General features: G+C 63.1%; 1 protein-coding gene and 1 long non-coding RNA gene across 5 annotated transcripts in view; one reads left to right on the plus strand and one right to left on the minus strand.

Moving 5' to 3' along the window:
• Nucleotides 1-25,132, minus strand: part of AATK (apoptosis associated tyrosine kinase) — a 40,116-nt gene that overhangs the window by 14,489 nt on the left and 495 nt on the right. For 2 of the 3 annotated variants that reach the window (XM_044746158.2, XM_044746157.2), the window contains exon 2: nt 1,948-2,081. In XM_044746158.2, coding sequence (XP_044602093.2) covers nt 1,948-2,081 — 134 coding nt within the window. Of the gene's footprint in view, nt 1-369; nt 686-1,947; nt 2,082-25,132 lie in introns of those variants that run through there. The other variant, XM_070483792.1, reaches the window with a different exon arrangement.
• On the plus strand, nt 49-25,009 carry LOC139040091 (uncharacterized). 2 transcript variants are annotated; one of them, XR_011493978.1, is made up of 4 exons: nt 287-423; nt 1,976-5,227; nt 10,742-10,857; nt 11,143-25,009. It is a non-coding gene; the product is annotated as an uncharacterized lncRNA (long non-coding RNA). The 2 variants fall into 2 exon arrangements; XR_011493977.1 differs by having other exon boundaries at nt 49-423; nt 1,976-10,857.

Raw genomic sequence — 25,132 nt, forward strand, 5'->3', positions numbered from 1 at the left:
CCTGCCCAGGTGGGGAAACTGAGGCCAGAAGGCTCGAGGGACTTCTGAGGAGCTGGAGCCCAGCTGCCCCCCAGGTCACGCCCGTGTGGAGCAGCAGCTGGATTGGGAGCCAGGAGGCCCTCCCTGGGCCTGGATTTTCTCAGCTGTAAGATGGAAGCATGTCCCTACAGGCCAGTCCCTCTTTGTGCCCAAAGAGGACACAGCCACTGGTGACTGCAGCGACGCCCCCTCTCCAGGGCCCGCATGACCAGCCAGGGGGCCTGGGGCCTGGGACCCCCTCTCAGCCCTGTGAGCCCAGCTGTGGCCCTGCAGAGGGCACAGATGCCCGTCTACCCCCATCAGGGCCTAGCCCTGGCCCCAGCCCATTACCTGACGGTGCCACCTGGAGGCCCGCTGGATTCTGCCGGCACAGCGGGTGATCAGGTACGACAGTGTGAGCATGGCTCCCAGCCCTGCTCCAGCCGGGGAGCCCAGCACTGGCCCCCAGAGCCCAGGCAGGAGCCCACTGTGCAGGCAGGCCCTCCCACGAGGCACACTGGCTCTGGAATGTTGTGGGCACCATGTTCCCCAGGAGGTGAGGAAGGCACGGGTGGGAGGGGCCGCTGCTGGCCCTTGTTTGGGGCCTTGTTCTCACAGCACTGTGAGGAGGGGCTGACTTATACAATGGCCAGAAAGTCCCACCCCTCGGCCCCTGTCCCCACCCCTGCCCCCCACGACCTCGCAGGATCCTCCAGGAAAATGCCAGCATTGCCTGCCCCACCCCAAGGGTCTGGGAGGATGGCCGAGCAGTCAACCGTGAGCTCTATACAGGCAGTGCCACATTCACTGTCCCCAACTGGCAGGTGACAGCTCCCCAGGCCCCTCTGTGATGTGAGACCAGAGGGCAAGAGGGGAGGGTGCTGTTTCTCTAAAATGAGGGCCACACAGCTGGGGTGCAGGCCACTTAGTATGGAGACCGATAGGGTGCCGAGCACAGTCACAGGACGGCCCCTCCTCTCCCGACTTCTCCAGGCCCAGGAATCCGACCTCCAGCCCAGGGGCGGGGCTGGCCTGCCCGCGTGGGTGGGTGAACAACCAGAGGCTAGGCTGCTATTTGCTAAGTCGGCAGGAACTGAGCCCACGCAGGCTGGGGTGGGGGGCGGCTCTGGTTGGGGTTCTCAGCTCCCAGCTTTTCTGCCTGGTCCCCCGACCCCACCGGCTCAGAGCTGCAGCTAGACGTGGGGGGCAGCCGTGGGGTTGGCAGGATGGAGGAAAGCACCCCAAGGGATGCCCCTCGGCCACCATCCTTAGTAGGGGGAGGCCTCAGCCCGAGAACCCAGCCCAGGACAACCGCGCGCGGGGAGTTTGGCCCTGGGGAGGGCGGCTGAGGGCCCGGTTGATGCTCCGTACACCACAGTGATTATGACCACTGTCCCCAGCCGCCCCAGCTGCACGTGCCCACACGTGGTCCTCTCCTCATGGGGCCCAAGATGCCCAAAGTCAGGGGATTCCAGCCGGGAGGTGGTTTTGGTGTCGGGGAAGTGTGTGTGGGCGGCTTTGGTTTCCCTTTGCCGACTCCCATGAGCAGGGATCCGAGGACCCCCTGGGCATAGGGCCCCTCCTTCTCCACCAAGAATTCGGGCCTCTAGGAAGGCGAGTCCCCTCCCACGCTGGCTCAGGAGCCCCGGGAGGCCCCCTGAAAGGCCCAACCCATACCCAGCACACAGGCCTGACCCTGAGGTGGGATACGACGGCATGACCCAAAAGCGGAGAGGTAGAGGGCTGGGGTCCCTGAGAGCCCCCAGCTCTGCTGTCGGCAGCCCCAGAGGCGGGGCTGTGGGATCCGGGCCTGGGTCTGCATGGCCCCCAGATGGCCCCAGGAGACAGGGAAGCTCAGTGCTAAGTGGACACAAGAGGGCCTTGCCCTCAGGAGCCCGTCCACAGCCCCCACGGACCCCCAGCCCTCACCTTGAACCCGATGCCACCCTTCTTACAGCACAGGCAGGCCAGCATGAGGGCGATGACGGTGAAGAGCCCGGAGAAGGACACCGCCACCACAGCCAGCGAGGACGACCAGGAGAGCTCACTGAGTGGGGCGCCGTCTGCAGAGGGAGAGAGCGGTCACAGGGCAGCCTCCATGCCTCGTCCCCCAGGTGCACTCAGGGGCCAACCGGACCCCCAGCCCTGCCTCGGGCTCCCTGGCCCACCCCGACTCGCCACGGTCTGGGACTCAGCATCCTGACCTTTGCTCAGAGACCCCACAAGCAGAGGCACAGGTGCCCAGCCCAGGGCAGGTGGACACTTTGGGCGGCCACAATGGCCTGAGCCTGCAGTCCCAAGGCCGGCCACTAGGTGCCACTCTGGTCTCACCCAGCAGACGGAGTTGGCAGAGTGGCCAGAGCCCGCCCAGCTCCCAATTCTGGGGGTTCACGGACACTCCTCCGAGAGGTCAGGGTCTCAGGGCTGTGGGGGACCCCCTCCGCATCTCTCTTAGACTCTGGTCACCCCACATCACCCCTCTGGAGCCTGCCCCAGGGGCTATCATTGCCAGAGCAATGGGGTTGGCACTGGTAAAGGCTGAGACGCCAAGGGGGCTGGGGGGGCACTCCGTCCCCACTAAGTGGGGGAGACTGTGGAGCTGGCTGCTGGCTACAGCCAGGCTCGGGGCAGCTGGGGGTCAGGACCATGAGAAATACAGCCTGTCTGGCCTCTGAGGCTTGGGGACCCCAAGGTCCCCAAGAAGGTGGCACCGCATCAGCTGGGCAGCAGAGTTCCTCCATGTGGCCTGGCATTTCCAAGTGGCCCTCTTGCTGAATCAACCACCAAGGGCCCCCCTTAGTGCTGTTTCTGTCCTGGGGACTGTGGGGACCTCCCTTCCGCAGCATCTGGTCCATGTGAGGCCCCTTATGCTTAACCCTCACCAGATGGGGAAACTGAGGTGCCCAGGACAGCACAACATGGCCCCCAACACAGAAGCATGGCCCTCAAACAGGGCTCCGAGCTGCCCTCAGTCCCCAGCTGAGCCACAGCTCTGGGGACGCTTGGTCCATCTGGTGCCCGCAGGATGGCATGCCCCAGACTGAGGAGGGCAGCGGGGCTGGCAACTCTACCCCCAGCCTGCCACTCCTGTCCCTCCAGACAGGATCCAACGCACGCCCCTTCCCCGAGGACCTTCTGTCTGTCGGTCCTCCACCCAGCCACTGGGGGTGTTCTGCCTGCCCCCAGTTCCTCTGCCCAATGAGCACCCCAACCCCTCACCTTCCAGCAGCTGAGCCCTCAGAGCCCGTAACCGACCAGCACACCTGCCACTGAGGGTCCCTGAGTTCAGACCAGAGGGGGTCTCAGCAGCACTGCCTGGGTTCTTTTTTTTTTCTCTGCTTTATCTCCTCAAACCTGCCCCCGTACACAGCTGTATATCTTAGCTACAGGTCCTTCTAGTTGTGGGATGTGGGATGCCTCCTCAACGTGGCCTGACGAGCGGTGCCATGTCCGCGCCCAGGATCTGAACCCTGGGCCGCCACAGGGGAGCGCGCGAACTTAACCACTCAGCCACGGAGCCGGCTCCACCTCCCTGGGTTCTAACTGGCCCCTGAGGTGGCTGCCATGCCTTCCCCACTGAACAGGAGGAAAGGGGGGCTCAGCAACGCTGTGGAGCCTGCCCGCAGCGGCACAGCTGACCGATTGATGTGCTTCCACTGAGGCCTTCTGTGCCCACATGGGAAGCCAGGGCTGCCTGCTAACGGGGCACCTGGGAGGGCTGCCTGGCGGTGGTGTGAGCCCAAGGGCCTAGGAAGTCGCTGAGCGCAGTGTGGACTCCTGCTCAGGTCTTGGCGCCCGTTCCCCACACCCACAGAGCGAAGGCCTGGCAGGGCTGGGGGGCCCAGAGGACAGGGTCCCCTCAGCAGGGAAACCAGCTCAGCCTGCATTTGGAAGAAACCTGTGTGCAGGGTGGCTGCAGGCCATGTCCCCCAATCCCGCGGGGAAGTGAGCAGATACCTTCACAGGGGCCTCCACAGGCAAGGTTTCGGGTACGCTACGTGGACACCCGCACCCGCCATGGAAGCCCTGTGCTGTGCTCACACCTAAACAACACACAGCACATGGGCCTCACCAGGAGCACACTCACAGGGCACCCCCAGGCAGCAGCCAATGCCCTCGAGGATGCACCATTGCCGTGGTGACCCTGGGTGCTCAACACTCCCCTCCCACCACCTCCGCCCATGTGGGCACTCCTGCGCCTCCTCCTCCGGCTGGTCGGCAGGCCTGGGGCAGGTCTCCTGGCCCCCAGGTCCTTGAAGAAGGCAGAGGCCCCGCAGCCCATCACCCACGCACCTCTCAGGGCTCGCGGGCTGCTGCACCAGGACGACCGCAGAGCCTCAGCCTCTGTCTTCAACCTTCCTGACAGTGCTAGACCCGGCTGGGTGTGACCCCCCTGTGAGCCCTCTCTTGACCCACAGCAGGCCCTGGCCACAGAGCGTGATGTGCTGGACTCAGCAGCAGAGGAGGGGGGCAGATGGAGCACTGAGTGGCCTCCCCCGTCACCCAACGCCCACGTCCCTGAAGATGGGCCTGCAGGGGTGCGGGGAGGACCACACAGACAGGCAGAGCCAGAGGGTGGCTCAGAGAGAGGCTGCGGACTTGAACCTTCAAATCTGTAAGACACGTCAGCTTCTGGAGCCCCCAGCAACGCTGGCACAGCAGAAACCAGAGCAGCCCCCTCAGAGGGCTGCCACGCCAGGAGTGTCACCTACAGACCCCCCTGCAGATGAGGACACAGAGGCCCAGGGAACTTAGGAGCCGCTCTCGGGCACCAGTGAGCCCGGGCCCCACCCTCCACCAACAGGACAACCCCGGCTGGAGGAGGAGGGTTCCGACAGCCCCTCAGCTGCAGGCTGACCCATGCCCTCCAGCATTGCCTGCAGGCCCCCACCCAGCCACCTGCACTCCGTGAGGCAGACTCAGACCCCTGAAGCCGAGCAGGGAGGTCTGCTCCCCACTGTGCATGCTTCAGTTTCAGGCGCTCAAGTCCTGCACCCCAGCACGTTCAGCCAAGGGAACCGCCCTGGTCTGGACGCTCGGAGCCGTTCTCTGCCCTTGGGGGTAGGCACCTGCTGCCTGGACCCTGCTGAGCTCCTAAGACAGACCAGGGGCTGCCCCTGGGTGCTCAGGGCCAGGTTAGGCCCTGGGGCACCGAGACTCCTGTTGCACCAACACAGCATGCACAGATGCACACGTGACCACTTCACAGGTAAGAAAACAGGCTCAGGGACATTCGGAATGCTGACAGGGCTGGGGGCGGGGTCTGGGCCCAGCTGGCTCCTGGGCTGCTCCCGACGCCCTGCTCGCTGCCCCTACAACCCACTCCACACTCCCTCAGGACCGGCTCCCACTGACAGTCAGGGAAGACTGCGTGGGGCCCGCCCGCGTGTCCTGCCCCCTGATGCCGCCTCTTCCCAGAGGGCGAGACGGGTCAGCACCTCATTTCGTTCCGGTGACGACCTCAGCCAGTGGTGTGACCACCCAGGGATGCTCGGTTCAAGGGCCAGAGTGACCCAGGGCACCCCCAGGGCCTGGAGACACAACAGGCACATGTTGAGGGACCAAGGAGAGTAGACGGCGGGAGGAAGCTGCACCCCTCGGGGTTGACACTAGGGAACGCAGGGGCACCTAGAGGGGGCACAGGGCAGCAGGCAAGGACTTAGTTCCTCAGAGCAAATACACCGATCTACTGAATAGCAGGGGCCAGTTTCTCCTGGAGAAGGGAGTTACAGACGCGGACGGGGGCAGAGGGACCCCTGAGGGTCCTAAGGCAGGTGGGCGTCAGTGGGACCCCGGGTTGTAAAACTGCACATCCGCAGGTGGAGAGAGAGAGGTGTGTACAGCCTACAGGCCATTCACAGCGGAAGGCTCCCACGGCACCGACTCGATACCCATAGTCCCAGAAAGTGGTGTCAAAGGAGATGAAGTTGCAGACAGCTTTGTTGTTAGTTTCAGAAACTTGCTGAAAAGCCCATGTAAACAAACCTCACGCCATTCAACCCTCAACAGAGCGTCCAGCTTTCTCCCTGACCTGAGCCCCTCACCTCGCGGGGCCACCCATCCCAGCACAGCTCACACTCAGGCCAACGCGAACCCCAGCCCCGAAGGCTCACTTCCAACCAGCCCCCCGCACCTCAGACGCCTTCTGCTGCCCTTGACCCAGGGAGACAGTGATGACACTGGGCCCGCAGGTGGGCAGGCCAGCGGAGTCCTGGCTCCCGCAAAGCCCACTTTAGTTGTGACCACAGCGTCCCCAGGATGGTTGGCCATGGACGCCTCAGCTGTGTGGCCCTCATTCCCCACCAGGTGGCGCTCTCTGGCCATTTTCTGTCCAGTGCGGAGAGCCTCCCCAGGGACCCAGGCAGGTGAGCATGGACAGGGTCCAGGCACTAGGCTCCCTCTGTGGGTGGCCCAGGGAGGGCCCTGCATGTGGGGAACAGAAGCCCTGCCGTGGGAGTGGAGAGCAGGGTCTGGGGTGCGGCTTGCTCAGAGGGGGCGCATGCAGCTTAGGGGGCCAAAGCTTGGGGCTGCTGCACGGAGGACCGTCCAGCATCCTGGCACACGGCCTCAGTTAACAACCCGTGTGGCAGAAGGGTTCCCCGTGACGCTGCCCCACAGGTTGGGCACTCAGGGGAACCCAGGCCTCCACGGGCATTTCTGTTCACCTGCTGCCCAGGACGCATGTGTGCAGCATCATCACCAAGGCCCTCTGCCTTGCTCCTGGATGCTGTCCTCAATGCAGACAGGAAGGCCAGACCCCCAAAAGCACCCACAGGTGCCGCCCAGCCCCGCAGAGCGCAGCAGCCACAGAGGGACAGACACCACCTATAAGGGCCCTGGGAAGGGGCAGCGGCTCCCAGGTCAGCTCATGGTCAGGGGCTGCAAGCTGGCTGCCCAGTGTCCCGATCACCCCCGCCACTTGCAGCTGTGGGAAGGGGAGATGCCAGTGGCAGGAGTGAGGCACGCCTGCAAACCAGATGAAGCCCTAACGCCCCACACTGGGGGGGCACTTGGCCACTGTGGGACCCAGCCCTCTGGCCCCACCCTCTCTGCTCATTCCGGGGTCCTCCCTACGGGAGACGGACACTTGGCATATCTGCAGACCCTGAGCGAGCAGCTGCCATGCACCAGGTCCCTGTGACCTTGTGCCACTATCAGGGGGCTCCTGGCAGTGGTAGGGAGAAGCCACCCGCTCACCTTCCCCAGGATGGGCTGGGGCAGCTCCCGGCCAGGCTGGGAGGGGACCAGAGGGACAGTGATCGGTGCACCAGGGCCTCCCTGGGCTGAAAATCCTGCCCCTCACCGGCTGTGTCACCCTGAGCCTCAGCTTCCCCATCTGGAAAGTGGGGACACCCCACACTGAGTAGGCAATAAAGGGACATCAGCTGGGCCTGACACAACCCCCTACCACAAGACCCTGCCCCCCTGCCCTCTACACTTCAGTCCAGCCCTGGGTGAGGGGGGCAGAGGCCAGACGTCTCTGAGCTTGAGGCCTGAACCCTGCAAGTGGCTGTGTGTGGAGTGACCTGGCCTGGGGCCCCGGGCTCTCCCTCCCGCCACCGTGTGCCCACAGCGCAGCACCGTGTGAGGGACAAATCCCTGCAGGGCCGTGAGCCACCCCGGGCACCTCGCCCCACCCGCCGGAGCCCCTGTAAACTCAGCCCCTCTGAGCACTTAGGAATGACAGACCCCGAAGACCCCGGAAGGCAGAGCCCAAAGTTCAACAAGAGGGAGGGGTGATCTGAAGGAGTGGAAGCCGTCCCACCCCGTGGGCCCCACCCACCCACGGGCCACACCTAGGAGTGCCCCATCCCCCTCTGTGCACAGAAGGCAGGGGGGCCTGCACAACCTGAGGGCAGAGCTGGACAGGACGGGGTCTGGAGGGGGTGGAATCCGACCCTGAGAGAACTTTCCAGCATTCAGCAGTCATGACAGCCTGCCCTGCCCTCAGTGAGCCCTCCCCCCATCCCAGCTGGACCAAGTCAGGTGACCCGCTTGAGGTCACCTATCAGGAAAGTGGGGCTTGACAGGGGATTCTGAGGACCCCAGGGCACCACACGGGCTTCCCTGGGACCTGGGTGTCCACCGGGGGCTGCGTTTCCTGCCTGGGGGGTGGGCAGTTTGCAGAAGCGGGGAGCTCACTGCATGGGGAACAGCCAAGGGCTCAGGTGCTGGGGCCACCCTCGGCCTCTCCCGAGTCACTCCCCAAATTGTCCCAGTGGTCGGGGTCGTCAGCTGGGTCTGAGGATTATTATTAGAACTTTGGCAGGGTCTTTGGTGGTGGGGGGGAGCAGGGATGGGGCAGGTGGAGTGGCCGCCCCCATGGCCTCGTTGGGGAGCAGCCCGTGCCTGCGTTCCTGGTCCCCTGGCCTGCGCTCAGCCAGCAGCAGGCCCCGGGCGCCTCAGCCCCACTCCGTCAGAGCTGGGTGTTGGAGGGCCGCTGTGCAGAGCGGTCAGCCCCTGGGAGCCACTTTGCAGGCTTCCTCCATCTGAGCCCCCTTGGGCAGAGGCAGGTGGCCAGGGTGGCCCCACCACCAGGAGGAGGGTGGGTGGCATCTCAAATCTCTGGGGCCACCCTACCCCCCGCTCGGTCCCTCAGGCTGGGTTCCTGCCAAGTGGCTGCGGGCGTCTGCGTGCACCCCTCCACTGACGCGGGACTCACTCCCCCCGAGCTGCCCCTTTCACCTGGGGCAGCACCCACGGCCAGAGTCACCCTGCACGCTTGCAGCCTGTCTTCACCCAGACAAAGGGGCTGGGCTAAGGAAGCTGCAGACAGGAACCTGGGCCTCAGAGGCCGGGGCCCCTCGCCCCAGATCCCTCCCTGCGCTCCCCCTTGCCCCCAGCCCACTCTGTGGACAGAACTGTGGGCAGGGAGCCAGGGCACTGGGAACAGAGAGGCGACACTGCAGGGAGAAGCAGGGCCTGAGGGCAGCCGAGAGCACAGGGTGAACCCTGGGCCCAAACCCCTCCAGGGGCCGCAGCCAGGGCAGGGGAGGGGCGGTGGCCGGCGGAGGCCGGGGACTGGGCTGAGGGTTCTGCAGGAAAACCCCACAGGGGTCTCCCTGAGGGCAGTGGCCAGAGCTCACCCAGCACCCTCGGTGCCCAGCGGGTGGGGCTGGCTGGAGAGGGCTCCCATTCCCTGTAATTAAGGTTTCTGCCTCAATCAGACGCGTTCAGACGGGAAGGGACTGCCGAGCCCAGCTCCCTCGTGTGAAACACAAGGTGTGAAAGCCAGTGTGTTTGTGGAATAAACACGCCCGTTCAGAATGACAACCTGAGCTGCCATGAGCAGGTAGCACGTGCCCAGCGCCCCCCACCCCGTCCTGCACCGCGCCCCACTCAGGGACACGCTGGGGCGTGGCAAACGCTACACAGGCTGGCCAACCAGCCGCCTCTGCCTCGGACCGCTGACCCTCCGCCGCCCTGGGCCGCCAGCGCTGAGGCGCAGCAGCAGGTGTTGGACACGCTCTGCTCTGTGACCAGACCCGCCCTGCGCTCCCACCTCTGTGGGCGCTCTCCTGCGGGGACCACCTAGGGCAGAGGGCCCTGTTTCACCAGTTAGATGTAAAGGAAACAACTGTCTCCACTGCAGAAGCAGCACAGAGCGAGACAGACGACAAACCCCCTCCAGACCCGGCAGGCGACTGTCCCCCGCATTGGGACCTTTGGGGCGCTGCCCTCTGCCCTGGCCTGCTGGCCTGAGGCTGTGCCCGGTGCAGCCGTGTCATTTCCAAAAGAGGCACAGCATTCCAGAAGACCGCACGCTTATGAACAGCATCTCACACTTATTGGGCGCCTGCTGTGTACGAGGGTCTCTCACGGACGCTTTCCCCGCAGGGAGGGGCCACTTTCCAGTTTACAATGAGCAAAGGGGGTCTCAGAGACCCCCTCCCCTGGCCTCACAGATCAAATCTCCCCCCCAAGCCCGGCTTTCCCCTGGACCCCGCCTTCTCTGCCACCACCCCAGGCTGCTCAGCCAGGCACATGCGGGGGGCTGACAGCAGGTTGTGTCAGGGGATGTCCCACACACAGCCACAGCCACCCTCACCCTGCAGCCGGCACTGTCTCCCGGGCAGGAAAACAGCCCCCACCGATGGCGCCCCCTCCCCTCCTCCCTCCCCTCTTCTTTCCTTTCGTGATTTGTTTTCAAGTTCAAGACACCCTTCCAGGGTCCCCCCCCTCCCCCACCGCCGCACCTTCTCTGTCGCCCCCAGGGAAGATAAGTGGGCCTGGGGCCTCGTGCCAGACCCTCAGGGCTAGAGTCCCAAGTCCTCAGCCCCTCGTCGCCTCCTGGACCTCCCACAGCCCCCTGGAAAACCTGCCAGGTGCTGGCTCTAGGACACTGCCCCCTGCCCTGTCTCCCAAGTCGTGACAGTAATTGCCCGCTGTGTGACAAGCCCTCTTTAGAAGCTTCTCCAGGACCAGGCCTGGTCCTGCTGGGATGGCAGGTAAGCAGGGCAGGGGTGGGGTCCAGCGCCAGGGGCCAGGGCCCGAGCCACACCCACTCACAGCCAGGCCATGGGCCTCAGGGCATGGATGTGGAAGCAGGCGGGGGTGATGCGGTTAGGCTGGGCAGAGGGCTGCAGAGCCAGACCTGGGTGTCCCTTGAAGGGGCATGAGCAGAAGGCAGATCCCCACGGCCACCCCTGGGGGATGGAGGATTCCTCGAGGCCTCAGGGCCCTTCTTCACGGGGCTCCTGTTTTAGGGGTCTTTACCCTGCAGGTGACATGGGAGGCTGACACAGGATCCTGTGCACCCCAAAGGGAGTAGACATCAGCCCCAAGACGATTCCGCTGGGTGACCCCCGCAGAGTGGGCGCTCTCTGCCCAGGCGTCACGGTGAGTGCAAATCACGCCTCCAGCCTCAGGCCTGTCTCCCAGGGAGGGCTGTAGGGGCCAGTGGGAGGGGGCACGGAGTGTTTCTGGGGGGCTGCGAGGATGGGGGGCTGGGCTGGAGAAGGGGAGGGCGCGGCTCGGGACAGAACCAGGCGCCAGGCTGGGCTCCTTGTAAAGGGAAAGTGACTTGTTTCTGCCAATGGGTGCGGGTGAGGGTCAGGTGAGTGGTGCGCGTGGAGGGGCTGTCACACGACCTGGGTCACCACAACTCCCTCACCACCTCCCCAGACACCTGCCAAGTCCTGTGACCCTACAATGGACGAAGCTCTAAACAGGCGAAAGAAGCTAAAAAAAGAGAGCAGAGCTATTAACGTGGCTATTAACACGTCGAGGAACTACAGTAATTAAAACCCCAGGGCGCCGGCCAGGCGAGACCCACAGGCCAGGAGCCCAATGAACAGCCCAGATCCAGGCCCAGCCCCAGAGAAGAGCCAGTGCGGAACACAGGGGACACGGTGACGGTGACACGGTGACCGAACGGCAGCCCGACGTCTGTCAGTCCGGTGACAGCGTCTTACAGGAAAATAGGTAGGGATCAGCTTTCTTAATGGAGAAGGATTTTGAAGCTAAAAGCAATGGAAGGAATCACAAAATATCAATGGATTTGGCCACATAAAAATATATGTTCAATAAAAAGCCCCAAATTAAAGGGAAACAACGAATCAGGAAAACTGACTGACAGAGAACGTGTCAAGGGACTGGCGTCATCACCACAGAGGGCAGTCATCAGCAAAAACTAAGAAAACACCCGAAGCTCCCACATGAGCAGGCAAACTTTAGTTTTCAGTTTTTCAGTTGGAGTTTTTTTAGTTTAAAAGCCTTTAAACACGCACCGTTTAGTCTATTTCAATTACACTGCGATAAAGCTGAAAACAAGAGGCAGAAAGTAGAACTGTACATAAATCCTGATCCCAACTATGTCAGAAGATCTGGAAGAAAACATCTGAAAATGTGAGCAGCGGTGTCTTGGGTGGTAGAATTCTGGGTGGTTCCTTCTTCCTAGTCGTCTGCACTTTTCATATTTTCTACAATAAGCACGCGCTCCGTCTAGAATCAGACGTGTATAATTTTATTTAATTATCACCCACGCTTAATCTCATCACGCCCATCTTTAAAGACCCCTACAGGACCACCACACACAGAATAAAGCCAGACTCCATCCTGGCATCATGGGTCCTGGGGTCTCCTTGCGTCTCTGTCCACCCCCCTCCCACACTCAAACCCCACAGAAGGAGCCGCATGGCCAGAGGTCAGAGAGGCCTCCCCAGGGAAGCGGTGGGGCCACAGAGGTGGAAGGCAGAGGTGGCCTTAAGCAGGCAAGAGAAGAGGCAGCCATTCCAGGTCTGTCCTGTGGTCGCCAGACCCACCCTGAGGAACTCGAGTTTTGACCACCTTGTGGCCAGAATGCAGACAGGACAGCACGCTGAGCTCAGGCCTGGGTCCAGGGGCGGCCCCGCCACACCCTCCATCTTCTCAGCAGCCCCCTTCATATCCTGGGCTGGATCCTCCTCCCCCAACCCCGAAAGGGCCCTTCCTGACCCCACCCTGACTCCTACCCTGGTGCCCAGTACTTCCTCTGGGGCGCCAGACCCCGGCAGCCACCCAGCCCTAGGCCTGCCCTTGGGTGTTCTTGAACACCTCATACCAAACCAGACGTGCAGTCGCCAGACCCTTGCCCATGCCCTCCTCAAGTGGGAGACCCCAGCTGTCCCTGGATTTCTCTTGCCCCTCCCCACGTCCAGCCCCACCCAGGCCACCAGCCTCCACTGCACGGCCTACCCCTGCCCAGCCTCCTTGGGGCGTCTGTGGCTTCCAGGACATCCATCACCCAGGACAGGAGCCATCTTCCAAAAGCACCACCCACCAACGCCCACTCTGAGCCCTCCAAGCTGACCCCTAACTGCCCAACTGCTGGCCATTCCCCCACTCTGCCTCCATCCTCACTGTCCCCTCGGCCTGGCTCAGTCCCAGCACCCCTGGGGGTCTGAGACCCACAGCACCCAGGAAACACTTCTGGGGAGAGAGGGCGGGCCCATCAGCCTCTCCAGCCTCAGTGCCCAGTGCCTCAGTTTCCCCAGTCTACTTGGAGGGGCCACATCCTGCCGTCTGGCCCAGCAGCTACTCTGAAGATAATAGCAATCTAATCCACTAGGATGGCCATGATTTTTAATTTTTAACTTTTTTTTTTTTTGAGGAAGATTAGCCCTGAGCTAATATCTGCTGCCAATCCCCCTCTTTTTCTTTTTGCTGAGGAAGACTGGCCCTGAGCTAACATCCGTGCCCATCTTCCTCTACTTTATATGTGGGATGCCTGCCACAGCATGGTGTGCCAAGCAATGCCACGTCCGCAGCTGGGATCTGAACCAGCGAACCCCAGGGCACTGAAGCAGAACATGTGAACTTAACTGCTGCGTCACCGGGCCGGCCCCCATGATTTTTAAAAATGGAAAATAAGTGTTGGTGAGGATGTGGAGACACCGTGAGGAAGTCTGACGGTTCCTCGCTGCGACACCACGTGATCCTGCTGACGAGGAGTGTCCAGAACTGACAAGTCCCCAGAGACAGAAAGCTAGTGGGCGGTTGGCAGGGATGAGGGGGATGAGGAGGGACTGCTGGTGGCACAGTGCATTCTTGGGGGGGTGATCAGAATGTTCTGGAACTAGATAGAAGTGGTGGTTGCACAAGGCTGTGCACGCACTAAATGCCCCTGCATCGTCCACTTTGGAATGCTTAATTTTACATTATGAGAACTTCACCTCAGTTGAAAAAACTTCTTAAGGGAGTAGTCTGATACCCCGCAATGTCCGTGCCCCCGGCTGGCTCGCTGCTCTCTCCCCAGAGCCCCTCTCCGCTCTGCCACTAGGTGCCCATAGGCTTCCTCCTCCTCAGGGAGCTGCCCAAACCCTCTTGGAGCAGATGACAGGCCCGCGGGACCCCCAGTGCAGCCCTGGCACGCCGTGTCACCATGCAGGAGGGCCAGACGTGGGGCAGCCCGTCCAGTCTCCCTGCCACACCCCGTCCCACCCCTGAAATTCGATGGATGCTCTTTCCTATAGTCAAAGGCCAGGCTGAGAGCGGTCCCCTCTTGCAAGTCAGGACAACATGGAGGCCAGGACCCCGTCTGCACGCCCACCCCCCATACACACCCTGTGCCCACCAACCACCAGGTGCAGCACCCTGTCCTGGCCCCCGACTCGCCCTCCCTGCCCCCTTGCAGGAGAGGAGTTCTCAGACCCCTCCCAAGGCTGAGCCACTTTGAATCCACCCACGGGGTCAGCACTGGTGCACCCACTCCAGGCGCTGGTTGTCTGCCAGCTCCATTGCTCTGTGCAGCCCAACACCCACCCCGCGCTCCCCCACCTTGTAACGCACTTGGTCAGAGCTGGCCTTGAAGGCCACTGCCTTCCTTCCTGGCCCCAGGAGCTGCTCCATTGGCCCGCAGCACCTCGCCACCCCATGTGCATGGACACCAAACACCGGTCCAACCCCCGCCAGCCTGTGGTTCCAGTGCGAGTGGTCTGGACGTCCGAGGGGGGCCCCTCCCCAGCCCGGTCAGTGAGCCCTGGGCTCCGGGTGAGACAGCCACACCCCGGTATTTCCGGTGCACCAAGTTTTACACGAAGTGCCCCAGCTGTCCTGCCCAGGGCCGGCACAGCCCACGGGGGCTCATGCTCAGGGGTCACCAGCAGGCCTGGGGCGGGGCCTTGACCGGGCATCTGAGGACATCCTGGCACCAGCTCCCTGCCCCCCGCGCCTGCCCGGTGATGCAAACAGGATCTCATGCAGGAAGGAACTGTGTAACCCAAGCAGGCATTTCGCTGAGTTAAGAGGGTGAGGCGAGTGAACAGCACTAAGGATGGTGGTCTGGTTGGCCAGGGTGTCAGGGGCCAACGTCCCAGGGGATCCCGGAACGGCTCTTCATCTGTCTTGATAACTCCACCTCCCGGCCCCCAGCTGAAGCAAGCAGCAGGATTCTGGGGGTGTGCGGGACCGGAGGTACAAGCAGGGGTCGCCCCATACCCCACGAGTATCCTGAGGGCAGATCCAGTGCTGGGGAGCCTGTGGGGCAGAGTTTCCGGTCAAGGGTTGTCCCAAGGGCCCAGACATGGAAGTTTATTCCTAGAGGAACAGAATTCCCAAGTGGGGACACGGTGGCCCTCGCCGGGTGGAGAAAGAGAAGCCAGGTCTCAGCACCCGTGTGGCCAGGCCGGGTGCCTCCCGAGCTCGACCCAGGCCCAGCCCACCTGTCTCCTCTCACTTCTCCCCCAAGATCTCAGGGGTCAGGTGGAGAAACGGAAGGACAGGCCCAGCGACTGAAATCTGAGCCCTGACTTGTCCACAAGCGAGACTCCCAGGGGCTGGGGTAGGAGTGGCCACACACCAGCCTCCTGGCCCCAGCACACCCGCCTCCTCCTTCAGCCTCCCAGGACGAAGGCCACATCTGCAGGATGTCCCCTATCCTGAGAGCTGGCACTGCATCGGGGGCAGTCACGGACCATCGCCGGTCCCAGCTGAGCCACCACCCAGGCTCTCCTCTGGCCCTGGTCACAGCAGGGAAACCGAGGCCTACCCTCCCCATATCAGAACCCAGCTCCAGGCAGGGGTGCAGACAGACCCCATGCCCACAGCTGCCTGGCTCCACCCCCAGCAGGGGAGAGGGGCCCGAGGGGCGCCTGGGAGGGAAGCCGGTACCCCGCTGCCCCCACCTCAGAACCTTCCAAACCCCTCCACCCCAATGTTCCAGTCCCCTAATGTGCCCGGACGTATGTGGGCACCGTCAGCCTCGTGGAGGATGGTGGGTGCCCGGGGCGTGCAGGGCCGGCCCGGTGCTGGGAGGGACCGGGGTCAGGGGAGAAGGTAATTGGGACGGTCTCGCCCCCCAGGGCAGACGGGTGGGCATGAGCTGAAGGCACCGTCTCCCCCAGAGAGGGAAGCTGAGTGTCCCGTGGCCAAGGAGAGGCCGCAGCTGTTCTGCCAGCTAAGCGTAACCTAGCACCAGGCCCAGACCCGGCAAAGGCCACAGGACTCGCGGACAAACGGCTCAAAGGCACACGTGCTCATGGCCCTCCACCGGGCAGAGGGCCCACCGAGGCAACGTGGCCTTGGGCCATGTGGGTCACACCACAGGAGGGTCCTCTCCCAGACCCGGGACCTCAGGTCCGCAGAGGGCACTAGGTAGTCGGTGTGGCCATTGTCACCTCCCTCCTGCCGTCAACGTGGGTCAGGAACTAAAACATCACCCAGAGCCTAAGAAAGGAACCCTCAGGCTCTGCATCCCGCTACCCGCAGTGGGGGCTTGGGGGGGCTTCCCCCCCAGAGCAGGGGTGGGACACACAGACACACAGACACACAGACACACACACAGGCTTGTGCTCAAACGCACACATGCACACACGGATGCCACACAGGCTCACACACAGACATGTTCACACACTCCCACGCTCACACGTGCACTCAGATGCTCCCACCCAGCCACACTCACACGCGCATTCTCCGTCCTCACACCTGCACTCGACACAGGCATATGCACTCACACGCACAGGTATGTGCACCGTACTTGCACACCCACACATTTACACACCTACTCTCACACTCCCAGCAGTCACACACACGTTTATACCCACGCGTGTGCACACACACCTCTCACACCAGGATATGTGCTCTCACACACGCACGGGCAGTGTGGTGGGGGGGGCACCCAGCCCCATCCCCCTTGTGCTGGGACCAGCGTCCACTCCCCACTGGTGTCTCCCGAGTTCCCACCCAGCCAGTGCTGGACACAAACACAGGGACAGAAGGAAGTTCCCCAACTTCAGCTCTGGCTGGTGACATCCTCCTGCTGACACGTGAGAAAGCCGGGGCCTGGTCACCACCAACACCAGAGGCTCCTTGACACTTTCCCCAGTGCACTGGGGCCCAGCCCCAGGGCCAGTCCTGGGGCAGTGTGGGTGTCCAGGATGCCCCCGATCTCCAGTCCCCAGTAGTTGAGAAGCTCCCGAGGGACAGCCAGCAGGGGCGGCTTGGTGGGGTCTGGATGAGAATGGGGTGACACGGGGGCTACGGTCCCTGTGTCTCCACTCCTGGGGCCACCCCCCCGACCAACACACACTGTCCCCTCTGCACGAATGCTCCTTCCACTTGGCCTTCAGCCTCTGGCCACCTGTCCTTCAGAGACACACACACCCCTCGGCCCCTACTCCCCTGTGTGTGACGCCTCTGGAGGGCCTTCCCATTTCGTTCACCTGGGGATCTGCCCTGACGCCTGCCAGGCACCAGGTCACCTCAAGGGACCCAAGCTGGATAGATGAGTCCCTCTCTCGTGTGTGGGCCAGGGGAGCACTGGAGGAACAGCTGGGCAGAGGCCAAGGAGCCGCCAGGCTCAGACTCACCCGAGGGAAACCCAGAGGGGCACAGCCAACCCGGGAAGGGTCTCTGAACGCACCTTGACCACAGTCAGTTTCAGACAGGACTTGAGGGCTGCTGGCCACAAGAAGGAACAGAAACCAGAATCCGACGTGCCGGCTCCCGCTCCACCCCCGGCTGTTAAGGACGGGCGGCGGGCAACCCAAGCCCAGAGCTCCCTGCCATCCTCGCCGCCGAGTTTCTGCCTGGACCCCTACAGGGGGAGGGGAGTGGGGCAAGGCTGCCCAGGAAGCAGGGCAGAGGGGACAGTGCCCGGGCCAGATGCAGCCTCTGCGTGGGCAGGAATGCACCCAGGGGTCTGGGAGAAGGAGCCGGCGGTGGCCCTGCCCGCCCAGAGCAGGCCCCACCGAGGGGCCAGGACAGCTCCCTCCCAGACCCAGTGGCCCCCAGAGGCCCGAGTGCTAGTCCAGGGGTCCAAGCAGGATCATTCCTCTAGTCATTGATCCCCAGGGGCCAGAAACCACCTCTCGGATGCCTACCTCGTGCCAAAAAGATTTCAGGCAGCTTCCCGGGACAAACAGGATGGCCTACACCGTTGGTGTGCTGTAAATGCTTGACAACCGGCTCTCCGGAAAAAGGAAAGAGGTCGGTAGCAGTCCCAAAGTGTAGCGTTCTCCAGCTCCCGCGGTGCAAAGGCTCCCGCCATGGACCATCTCAAGCTACCAGCGTGACGTCACTGTGCCCCGAGTCAGTGTCGGGAAAGACGTGCACTGTCCACCGTCGGTGCCAGCTCACCCTGCAGCCCCACGGCACCAGGCGAGCGCAACCTCCACGAAGTGAAAACTCGAGCCGTGACACACATATCTGACGAAGCGGCAGGTCCCAGGATATGTAAGTACTACCCACAAACACAGAAGGAGGAGCACAAAGGGTATTCACAGGAGAGGACCCCAAACCTCCAGGACCCGGAAAGGCGCCCCACCGTGTGAGGCAGTGGGAAAGGCAGGCAGACGCCACGCTCCCAAGATCACTGAAGTGCAAAGGGGGACAATGCCAAGCGCTGGGGACGCGGGCTGTGAATGTCATAGCCCAGGGTGCCCACTAAAGCTGCCCCAAGACCTAGGCCCACTCCTGGTGTGCCCACAACAGGAGCAGGTGGAGAGAGAGACAGAAGACCCTGGGGGCACGATTCACTGATGTGAAACCTCCAGACAAGGCGACCCTCCAGGGACAGAAAGTGGATGGGGCTGCCCAGCGGCATAGTGGTTAAGTTCACGCGCTCTGCTTCGGCAGCCCAGGGTTTGCAGGTTGGGATCCTGGACTCAGACCTAGCACCAATTGTCAAGCCACTGTGGTGGCATCCCACATAAAATAGAGGAAGACTGGCACAGATGTTAGCTCAGGGCCAATCTTCCTCACCAAGAAAAAAAAATGTAAGAAAGTGGAGGAGTGGCGACAGGGCTAGCAGGAGGAGGAATGGGGAGTGACGGCAGGTGCGTATGCGTTACTACTGGGAGGACAAGAGTGCTAAAACTGACAGTGGTGATGGTTGCACAAGTCTGAGAATAAGTAAAACACTGAAGGATACACTTTAAACAGATGAATCGTATGGTATGTGAATCATATCTCGATAAAGCTGTTAGAGAGAGAATAGAGAGAGAGACCGAGGGAGGGACTGAGCCAGGATGCTCACGGCCACACTGCGTGGAGGAGCCCAGGGCCGGGCAGAAGGTAATGTCCACCCACAGCGCAGCAGAAGAACCTGGTGAGCTGCGCACCTGGTGGCATACCGCCAGCAGAGGGAGTGGGCTACCCCGACACACTCCACACGAGCCCACCTCAGGCGTGAGGCTGAGCGCGAGCAGCCAGCGTTTCTCCTCATGTGCTGCATCCAACGGAAAGTCGAGCCTTCTCTCCAGGAGGCTGCGAGCAAATCCTGAGTGGGTCTCACAGCTCTCGGAGCCCGACCACCTGCAGGGACCACAAGCGGCTCCACGGCTCCAGGCAGCAAACGCAGACGGGAACCACCACATCCCCTGACAAGTGACCGTCTGCCCGGTGCCATCCTGGCTGGGCCCTGAGACTGGACTGGTGGCCCCAACCAGGACTAGTGGCAGAATCTGCAGGGCCCCTTGTTCAAAATCGTTAAGAATTTCAAGTTGGCAGGAGCAGAGCACGAAGCCCTGCAGGGACTCTCCCCAGAGCCAGGCCCCCTGTGAGGAACCCCCCCGCAAGATGCACCATTCTGCTCCCCATCTCATACCAGCCTCAGTGCAGGGGTGACCTCGGCAGGGCCCAAGCCTGGGCCCCAGGTTCCCGTGTCCCTGGCTGGCCCACATGGACAGGCAGGTTGTCTTTCTGGCCAGCCCGAGGCCAGCTGGTCAGGGCTGCCCGATGCCATGTGCCCAAGCCAGTGGGTGAGTGGGAGCCGCACTCCTCTCCCTCGGGGAAAGGTGGCCTGCAGGGCCCCGCCTGGCCCTCCAGAAGCTGGCCAGCATCCTGCTGCCTCACCTCACACCCCCTGCAACAGGTGCCCCCAGCCTGGCGCTGGCTGGCCCTGCCCACTCCCACGCTGCCCCTCCCCCCGACAGGGCCAGAGCAGGGCCAGCCTCAGGACTACAGCCCCCAGCCCGGGCCAAGGGGACAGTGTCCATCCGCCCAGAAGGCCCGTGCACTTACCCGGCTCAGGCAGCCACCTAACCCCAGAGGGACCCTCGGGAGCTGCCACCCATGCTGGGCACCCTAGCCCGGCCCCCCTGCCTTCACTCCCTCCCCGCTTCCTCCGAGGGCAGGAGGCTCCTCTGAGAGAGGCAGGCAGGCAGGTCCTGTGGCCACCTCACCTTCTTCCAGAAGCCTCTGGGGGGGTGGCTGCCCGGTTCACACAGAGGAGGGGCAGGCAGGCGTGGCCCCGGACAGTCCCCAGGGCCCAGAGCGCCCTGTAGGAGCGTGTGGGCTGCCCAAGCAGCAGACCACAAACTGGGGGACCCCTGCAGGGTCTCAGCTATGGGCGGATTCCCCATGTCAGGGCCGTGCTCCCCCCAGGGCTCCAGGGGACGATCCCACCTCTTCCGGCTCCTGGAGGCCCAGGCGTCCCTTGGCTGGGGGCTGCATCACTTGAGTCTCTGCCTCCACTGGCACACGGCCCCTCCTGCTCGCTCCCAGGTCTCCCTCCGCTTTCCCTCGTGCAGACCCCAGACACTGCATTTAGGCCCACCCTAGTCCAGCAGGACTTCATCTTCATTTATAACATCTCCCAAGACCTTCTTTGCAAACAAGGTACCGTTCTGAGGCTTCAGATGGGCTTGCATTGTAGGGGGACGCTATGCCACCACACCCCAGGAGCCCACCGAGGTGGGGAAGGTGGGGTGCAAGGAGGAGCACGTTTTGCAGATGGAGGATGGGTGCATACACCCCAAGGCCATGACTGCGGGTGAAGGGGCCAGGCGCGGCCCACCCTCAGGAAAAGCTCTGCGGCCAGGTGACAGGGGCAGCCTTTGCGGGCCAACCACTGGGAGGAACAGCTCCAGGCCCCCCCAGCCTCAGGCCACCTGCTCAGGGCACAGGCATCCCTGCCCACTGAGACTTCGGGGTGGTTACAGCTCCTGACTGAAATGAGAGCAGAGGTGGAGCTGAGGGCCAAGGGAAAGGCGGCGGGGGATCTGGCTCCCCCTCCCCAGTCATGACCTTGACCCCCACCTAGGGCAGCGAAAGTCAATGTCAGGATAGGGCTGAGGAGGTGATGACCACGCCATGGCTGGATGAAGCAGGGCCGAACAGGAGGTCGGGGGCCACAGCACAAAAGCCCTGGGCCGGGACTAGGTGGGCCTCATGGGCTGGGACCCCCAGAGACAAGGTAGCAGGAACTTCCACACATGAAAGCCAGGGACATCAACACACCTGGTTCAAACTCACCCAAGGCCGGGGAAAGGGTGTGGCCTCGGAGGGACCAGGGTCCAGGCCAGCCCCAAGCTCAGGCTCTGCTAGACAGGAGGAGTACGGGGGCGGCCAGCCCGGGGGTGTGGGGCCAGCAGGTCAGGAGGCCATGCTCGAGGGAACTGAGCCCCAGGAGGCCCCCCCACCCGCAAGGAGGTGACTGCACACTTTAAACAGTGGGCTCTGCGCCAGCAAGTGTGCACAAAGCAGGCGTGTGAGTGTTCACCCATGTGAAGGTGTACGTATGCACGTGTGGGGTGTATTTGTGTGTGTTTACAGGAGTGTGTGTGAGCACTGTGCAAACGTAGGTGTGATGTTTACACGTGCATGATGGCATGTGAGCGTGTGTGCATTCGTGTGTGCATTCGTGTGTGCATTCGTGTGTGCACTTGAGTACCCGTGTGCGCGCAGCTGCACAGGCGCACGTGGGTGCAGGGCCCCGTGGCGGAGAAAGAGCCCCCATGGAGGGAAGGGCAGAGCCCAGCTTCCTGGAGAATGTGCTGGAATGCAAAGAAATTGTCTTCCCTCCCCCCATGCCCAGAGGGGACCATGACCTCCCACTACTACCCCTCCCGCGCTGGCCCACACCCCACAGACCACCCAACAGCCACAGCTTCCACCCGGGGCCGCAGAGGTCAAAGGGCACAGTCCAGGAGGGCCCGGCAGCATGTGCCCCCAGCCAGGCCCGGGCAGCAGGCAGTGAGCGTGGGCCCTCAGGCTTGAGAACCGCTGCCAGGGCGCCTCCACCAGCCAGGGAGCAGGCTTCCAGGCCCCCCCCAAGCCCACTCCCAGGGTGCCCTCTCAGCTCTCAAGTCCCCCAAGTGCACCTGTGCCTGTGCCAGCTCAGACCAAGCCCGGCTGGCACACACGCCCTCCGCCTCACCCTGTCAACGCTGTCACCCTAAGGCCCGGCGTGCCCAGCCCTGCACTGGCACCGCTCACGCTCCAACACCAGTGAGCAGGCTGCCGGCTGAGGACGTGCGCCGGGCACAATGCCAGCCAAGAGCGCCTGCGGGCGGGGTCAGGGCAGGGGCTGCCTGGTCCTCCCCGAGCTTCCCCAAACTCAAGTCCTGCCCACCGGTCAACAGTGACCCCTGCCCAGAAAGCACAGCGCCCTGACCTGCTACCTGCCCAGCACCTGCTGAGACCAGGGGTCGCATCTGGTCAGCCGAGGCTGAAGAGGGCGAGAAGCAAGGTCAGCCCCCTGCCTTGGGGCGCTCTGGTGGGAGAGGCAACCCCGGTTGCCTTGAGGCTACACCATCCCTCCCTCCTAGTCTGGCCCAGCTGTTCCTGACCCCCACATGGCACCCCCATCACCACTCAGTTCTTGGCTTCCATGCCCCACCTACCTGGTCTCCCCAAGGTAAGGTTTCACCTATACAGGGCTGAGTCTCAGAGAGGTTGAGTGACCAGCCCAAGGCCACACAGTGCTGACGTCATGGGACTAGGACTGCCAAGGAATCCCCACAGTCACCCACATCCTGGGGAAGAGCTGGGCCTCAGAGGAGGCAGCCCTTCCAGATGCTCGTTGACACCGGCCCGCGTAGCCCCAGGCACGCACTCAGGCGGGGCCCCTCCAGGGCCCTGGCCCGAACATATCTGAGAGGTGGGGGGGCGTTGGTTTAAATGAGGCCCCTCAGCCCCCAGGTCACACTTGAGCATGGTCCTCAAACTCAGCCCACTTCTCTTGACATAACTGCCAGCAATGCCACCCCCTCTATGGAGACTGCCACAGAATCCCAGGACGGATGCAGAGCCGACCGTGGGCAGCAAGGCTTCTCCTGGTGATGCTGTGAGGACCCTCTGCCCAGGCGCGGCCCCTCTGTCCACCCCTGACTGTGAGCAACCACACAAACAAACTCCGAGACAGCCGTGGACATGAGTCTCTCCTGCCCTCTGGGTTTGGTGGACTCCCAGCGGGCCCCCCCACCCCACCGCCCCCAGATACTGCAGACCTCAGAAAGAACCATCTCTCTCCCTTAGGGGATTGAAAAAAGCCACGAAGCCACTGTGGCCTTGTCTCTGTGTCCCCCTCCCCAACGGAGTCCCAGGTTATTGAGGGTCCAGTTTTCCCCAGGCACACAACCGCACCCAGGGCCTGGTATGTGGGGGAGGAGCAGATGCTAGCGTCCTGATCCCACTTTACAGATAAGAAAGCTGAGGCTCAGAGAGTGAGGGCGGGCAAAGGGACTCCAGGGGGTGGGAGCAGGCTCTGAAAGCCGGGCCTTTAGTAGGGGGCAACGAACCCAACCACTCCTCCTCCCTGCCACCCACGTGGGGGCCAACACAGAGCCCTGCACCCCAGCCCCACAGCCTGCTACCCAGGGCAGGCCCTCCTGCCGTGCCCCCCGTGGGATACAGCTCTCCCCTTTGCTCGGCCTGCAGACAGGAGACCTCCCCTGGCCTCCTGACAACTTTCTCCCCTGTAAGTCATTAAACCGACACGTTATAATTACACTGATCACACCTGTTTACCCGAACACTTGCAAGAAATGCGAAGGCCCGCTGTTTCTCTAAGGTGGAAGAAGGGTCTCTGCTCCGGCCACACCTGGGTGTAGGGAGGGGTAACTGACCCCCACATGGGGCAAGTGTGGGCACCGCGAAGACTGCAACAGGCAGGGCATGGGGAGGCCTCCATGCTGGGTCAGTCCTGGCACCACCCCCTGCCAACAGCTCCAAGGCCGGCAGTCCTGAGGCTGGACCCCCGCTCCCAGCAGGCTCACTGCCTGGAACGCCAGCCCAGACCCTCCTGGCCCCCTGTCCCTAAGGGTTGTCTGGTCCTGGGGCTGCTCAGCAGGGTACCTCCAGCCCCCGCCCTCAGGGCCCAGCCAGGGCTGCAGCCGCCTGGATTCTGGGCCATCCACTAGCGACACCATGTTCTCCAAGTCCCGGGAGTTGCCTGGGAAGTCATTTCTGAACGAGTGACACCCACACCCTAAGCCCAGCAGACAGACCTCCCGTCAGCTCCCCTCCCCCAGGAGCAAATGCCTTCAGATGAGGCCGTGCCCAGGGGACCCTGCGCATTGCTTCACACACTGGCCCTCCTCCAAGGCGAGACCCAGGAGAGCCCGTCACATGGGCGCCCAGCTTTGTTTTGGCTGGATTAGCCTGTGCCAGAGGCCCAGTGACAAGTGGGTGGGACTCTGGGCCCCTGGGCCAGGGCAGGCATTTACCTCCCCCTCAGGCCAACAGGGGGCTGGAGCTGGCCGAGGCAAGGGGAAGAAAGCCTACCACCTCCTGGTGACAGATGCAGGCCTCCAGCCACCGGGGCTCCCTCTGCCCACCCCGGCTGCGCACTGCCGCCAGGAGGCCAGGCAGCCACCGGTAAACACGCTGCCAGGGCCACCGGCCTGGCAGGGTAAGAGGTCCCCTGCAGCTGGCTTGACAGCGCCACCTCGGCCTCCCCCACTGTCCAGGGGGATCTGGGCACCCACTGAGGCCTGTCCCTTGAGCCTCTGCCCAGTGGGCTCTGTCCGGGGGGCCAGCCACTGCTCCCACCTCCCCATGCAGGCTGCCTGGTGGTGGGGCAGGGCTCCCTGGAACAGGCTCCCAGCCTGGGAAGGAGGTTCCCACGCTCAGGCTGTGGACAGCAGGGGCCAGGGTGGCCTGGGCCCCAGGGGACACTCCCACACCTTCCCAGGGCTCTCAGTGCTGGCCTCCTCCTCCCCTGGACACCTGAGACCAACCCTGGCCCTCCTGCCCCAGTTACCTGGAGGCATCCACAGAGACACAGGCTGTGCCTCCACTGCCCACCAGGCTGCCGGAGGCCTCAGCTGTACCGGCGCCAGCCCCAAGGTGTACCCACCTCCACAGATCCGGGCCTCTGGGGGACCCTGCCCGTTCCTTCTGCCGCGGGCTCCGCTCAGGGTGGGGAAAGGGTTAATTTCCATGCAAAATAGGAAACCAGTGGCTCAGGAAGCAT

The sequence above is a fragment of the Equus asinus genome, chromosome 13 (genome assembly GCF_041296235.1).
Source record: "Equus asinus isolate D_3611 breed Donkey chromosome 13, EquAss-T2T_v2, whole genome shotgun sequence".
Taxonomy (NCBI): Eukaryota; Metazoa; Chordata; class Mammalia; order Perissodactyla; family Equidae; genus Equus; species Equus asinus.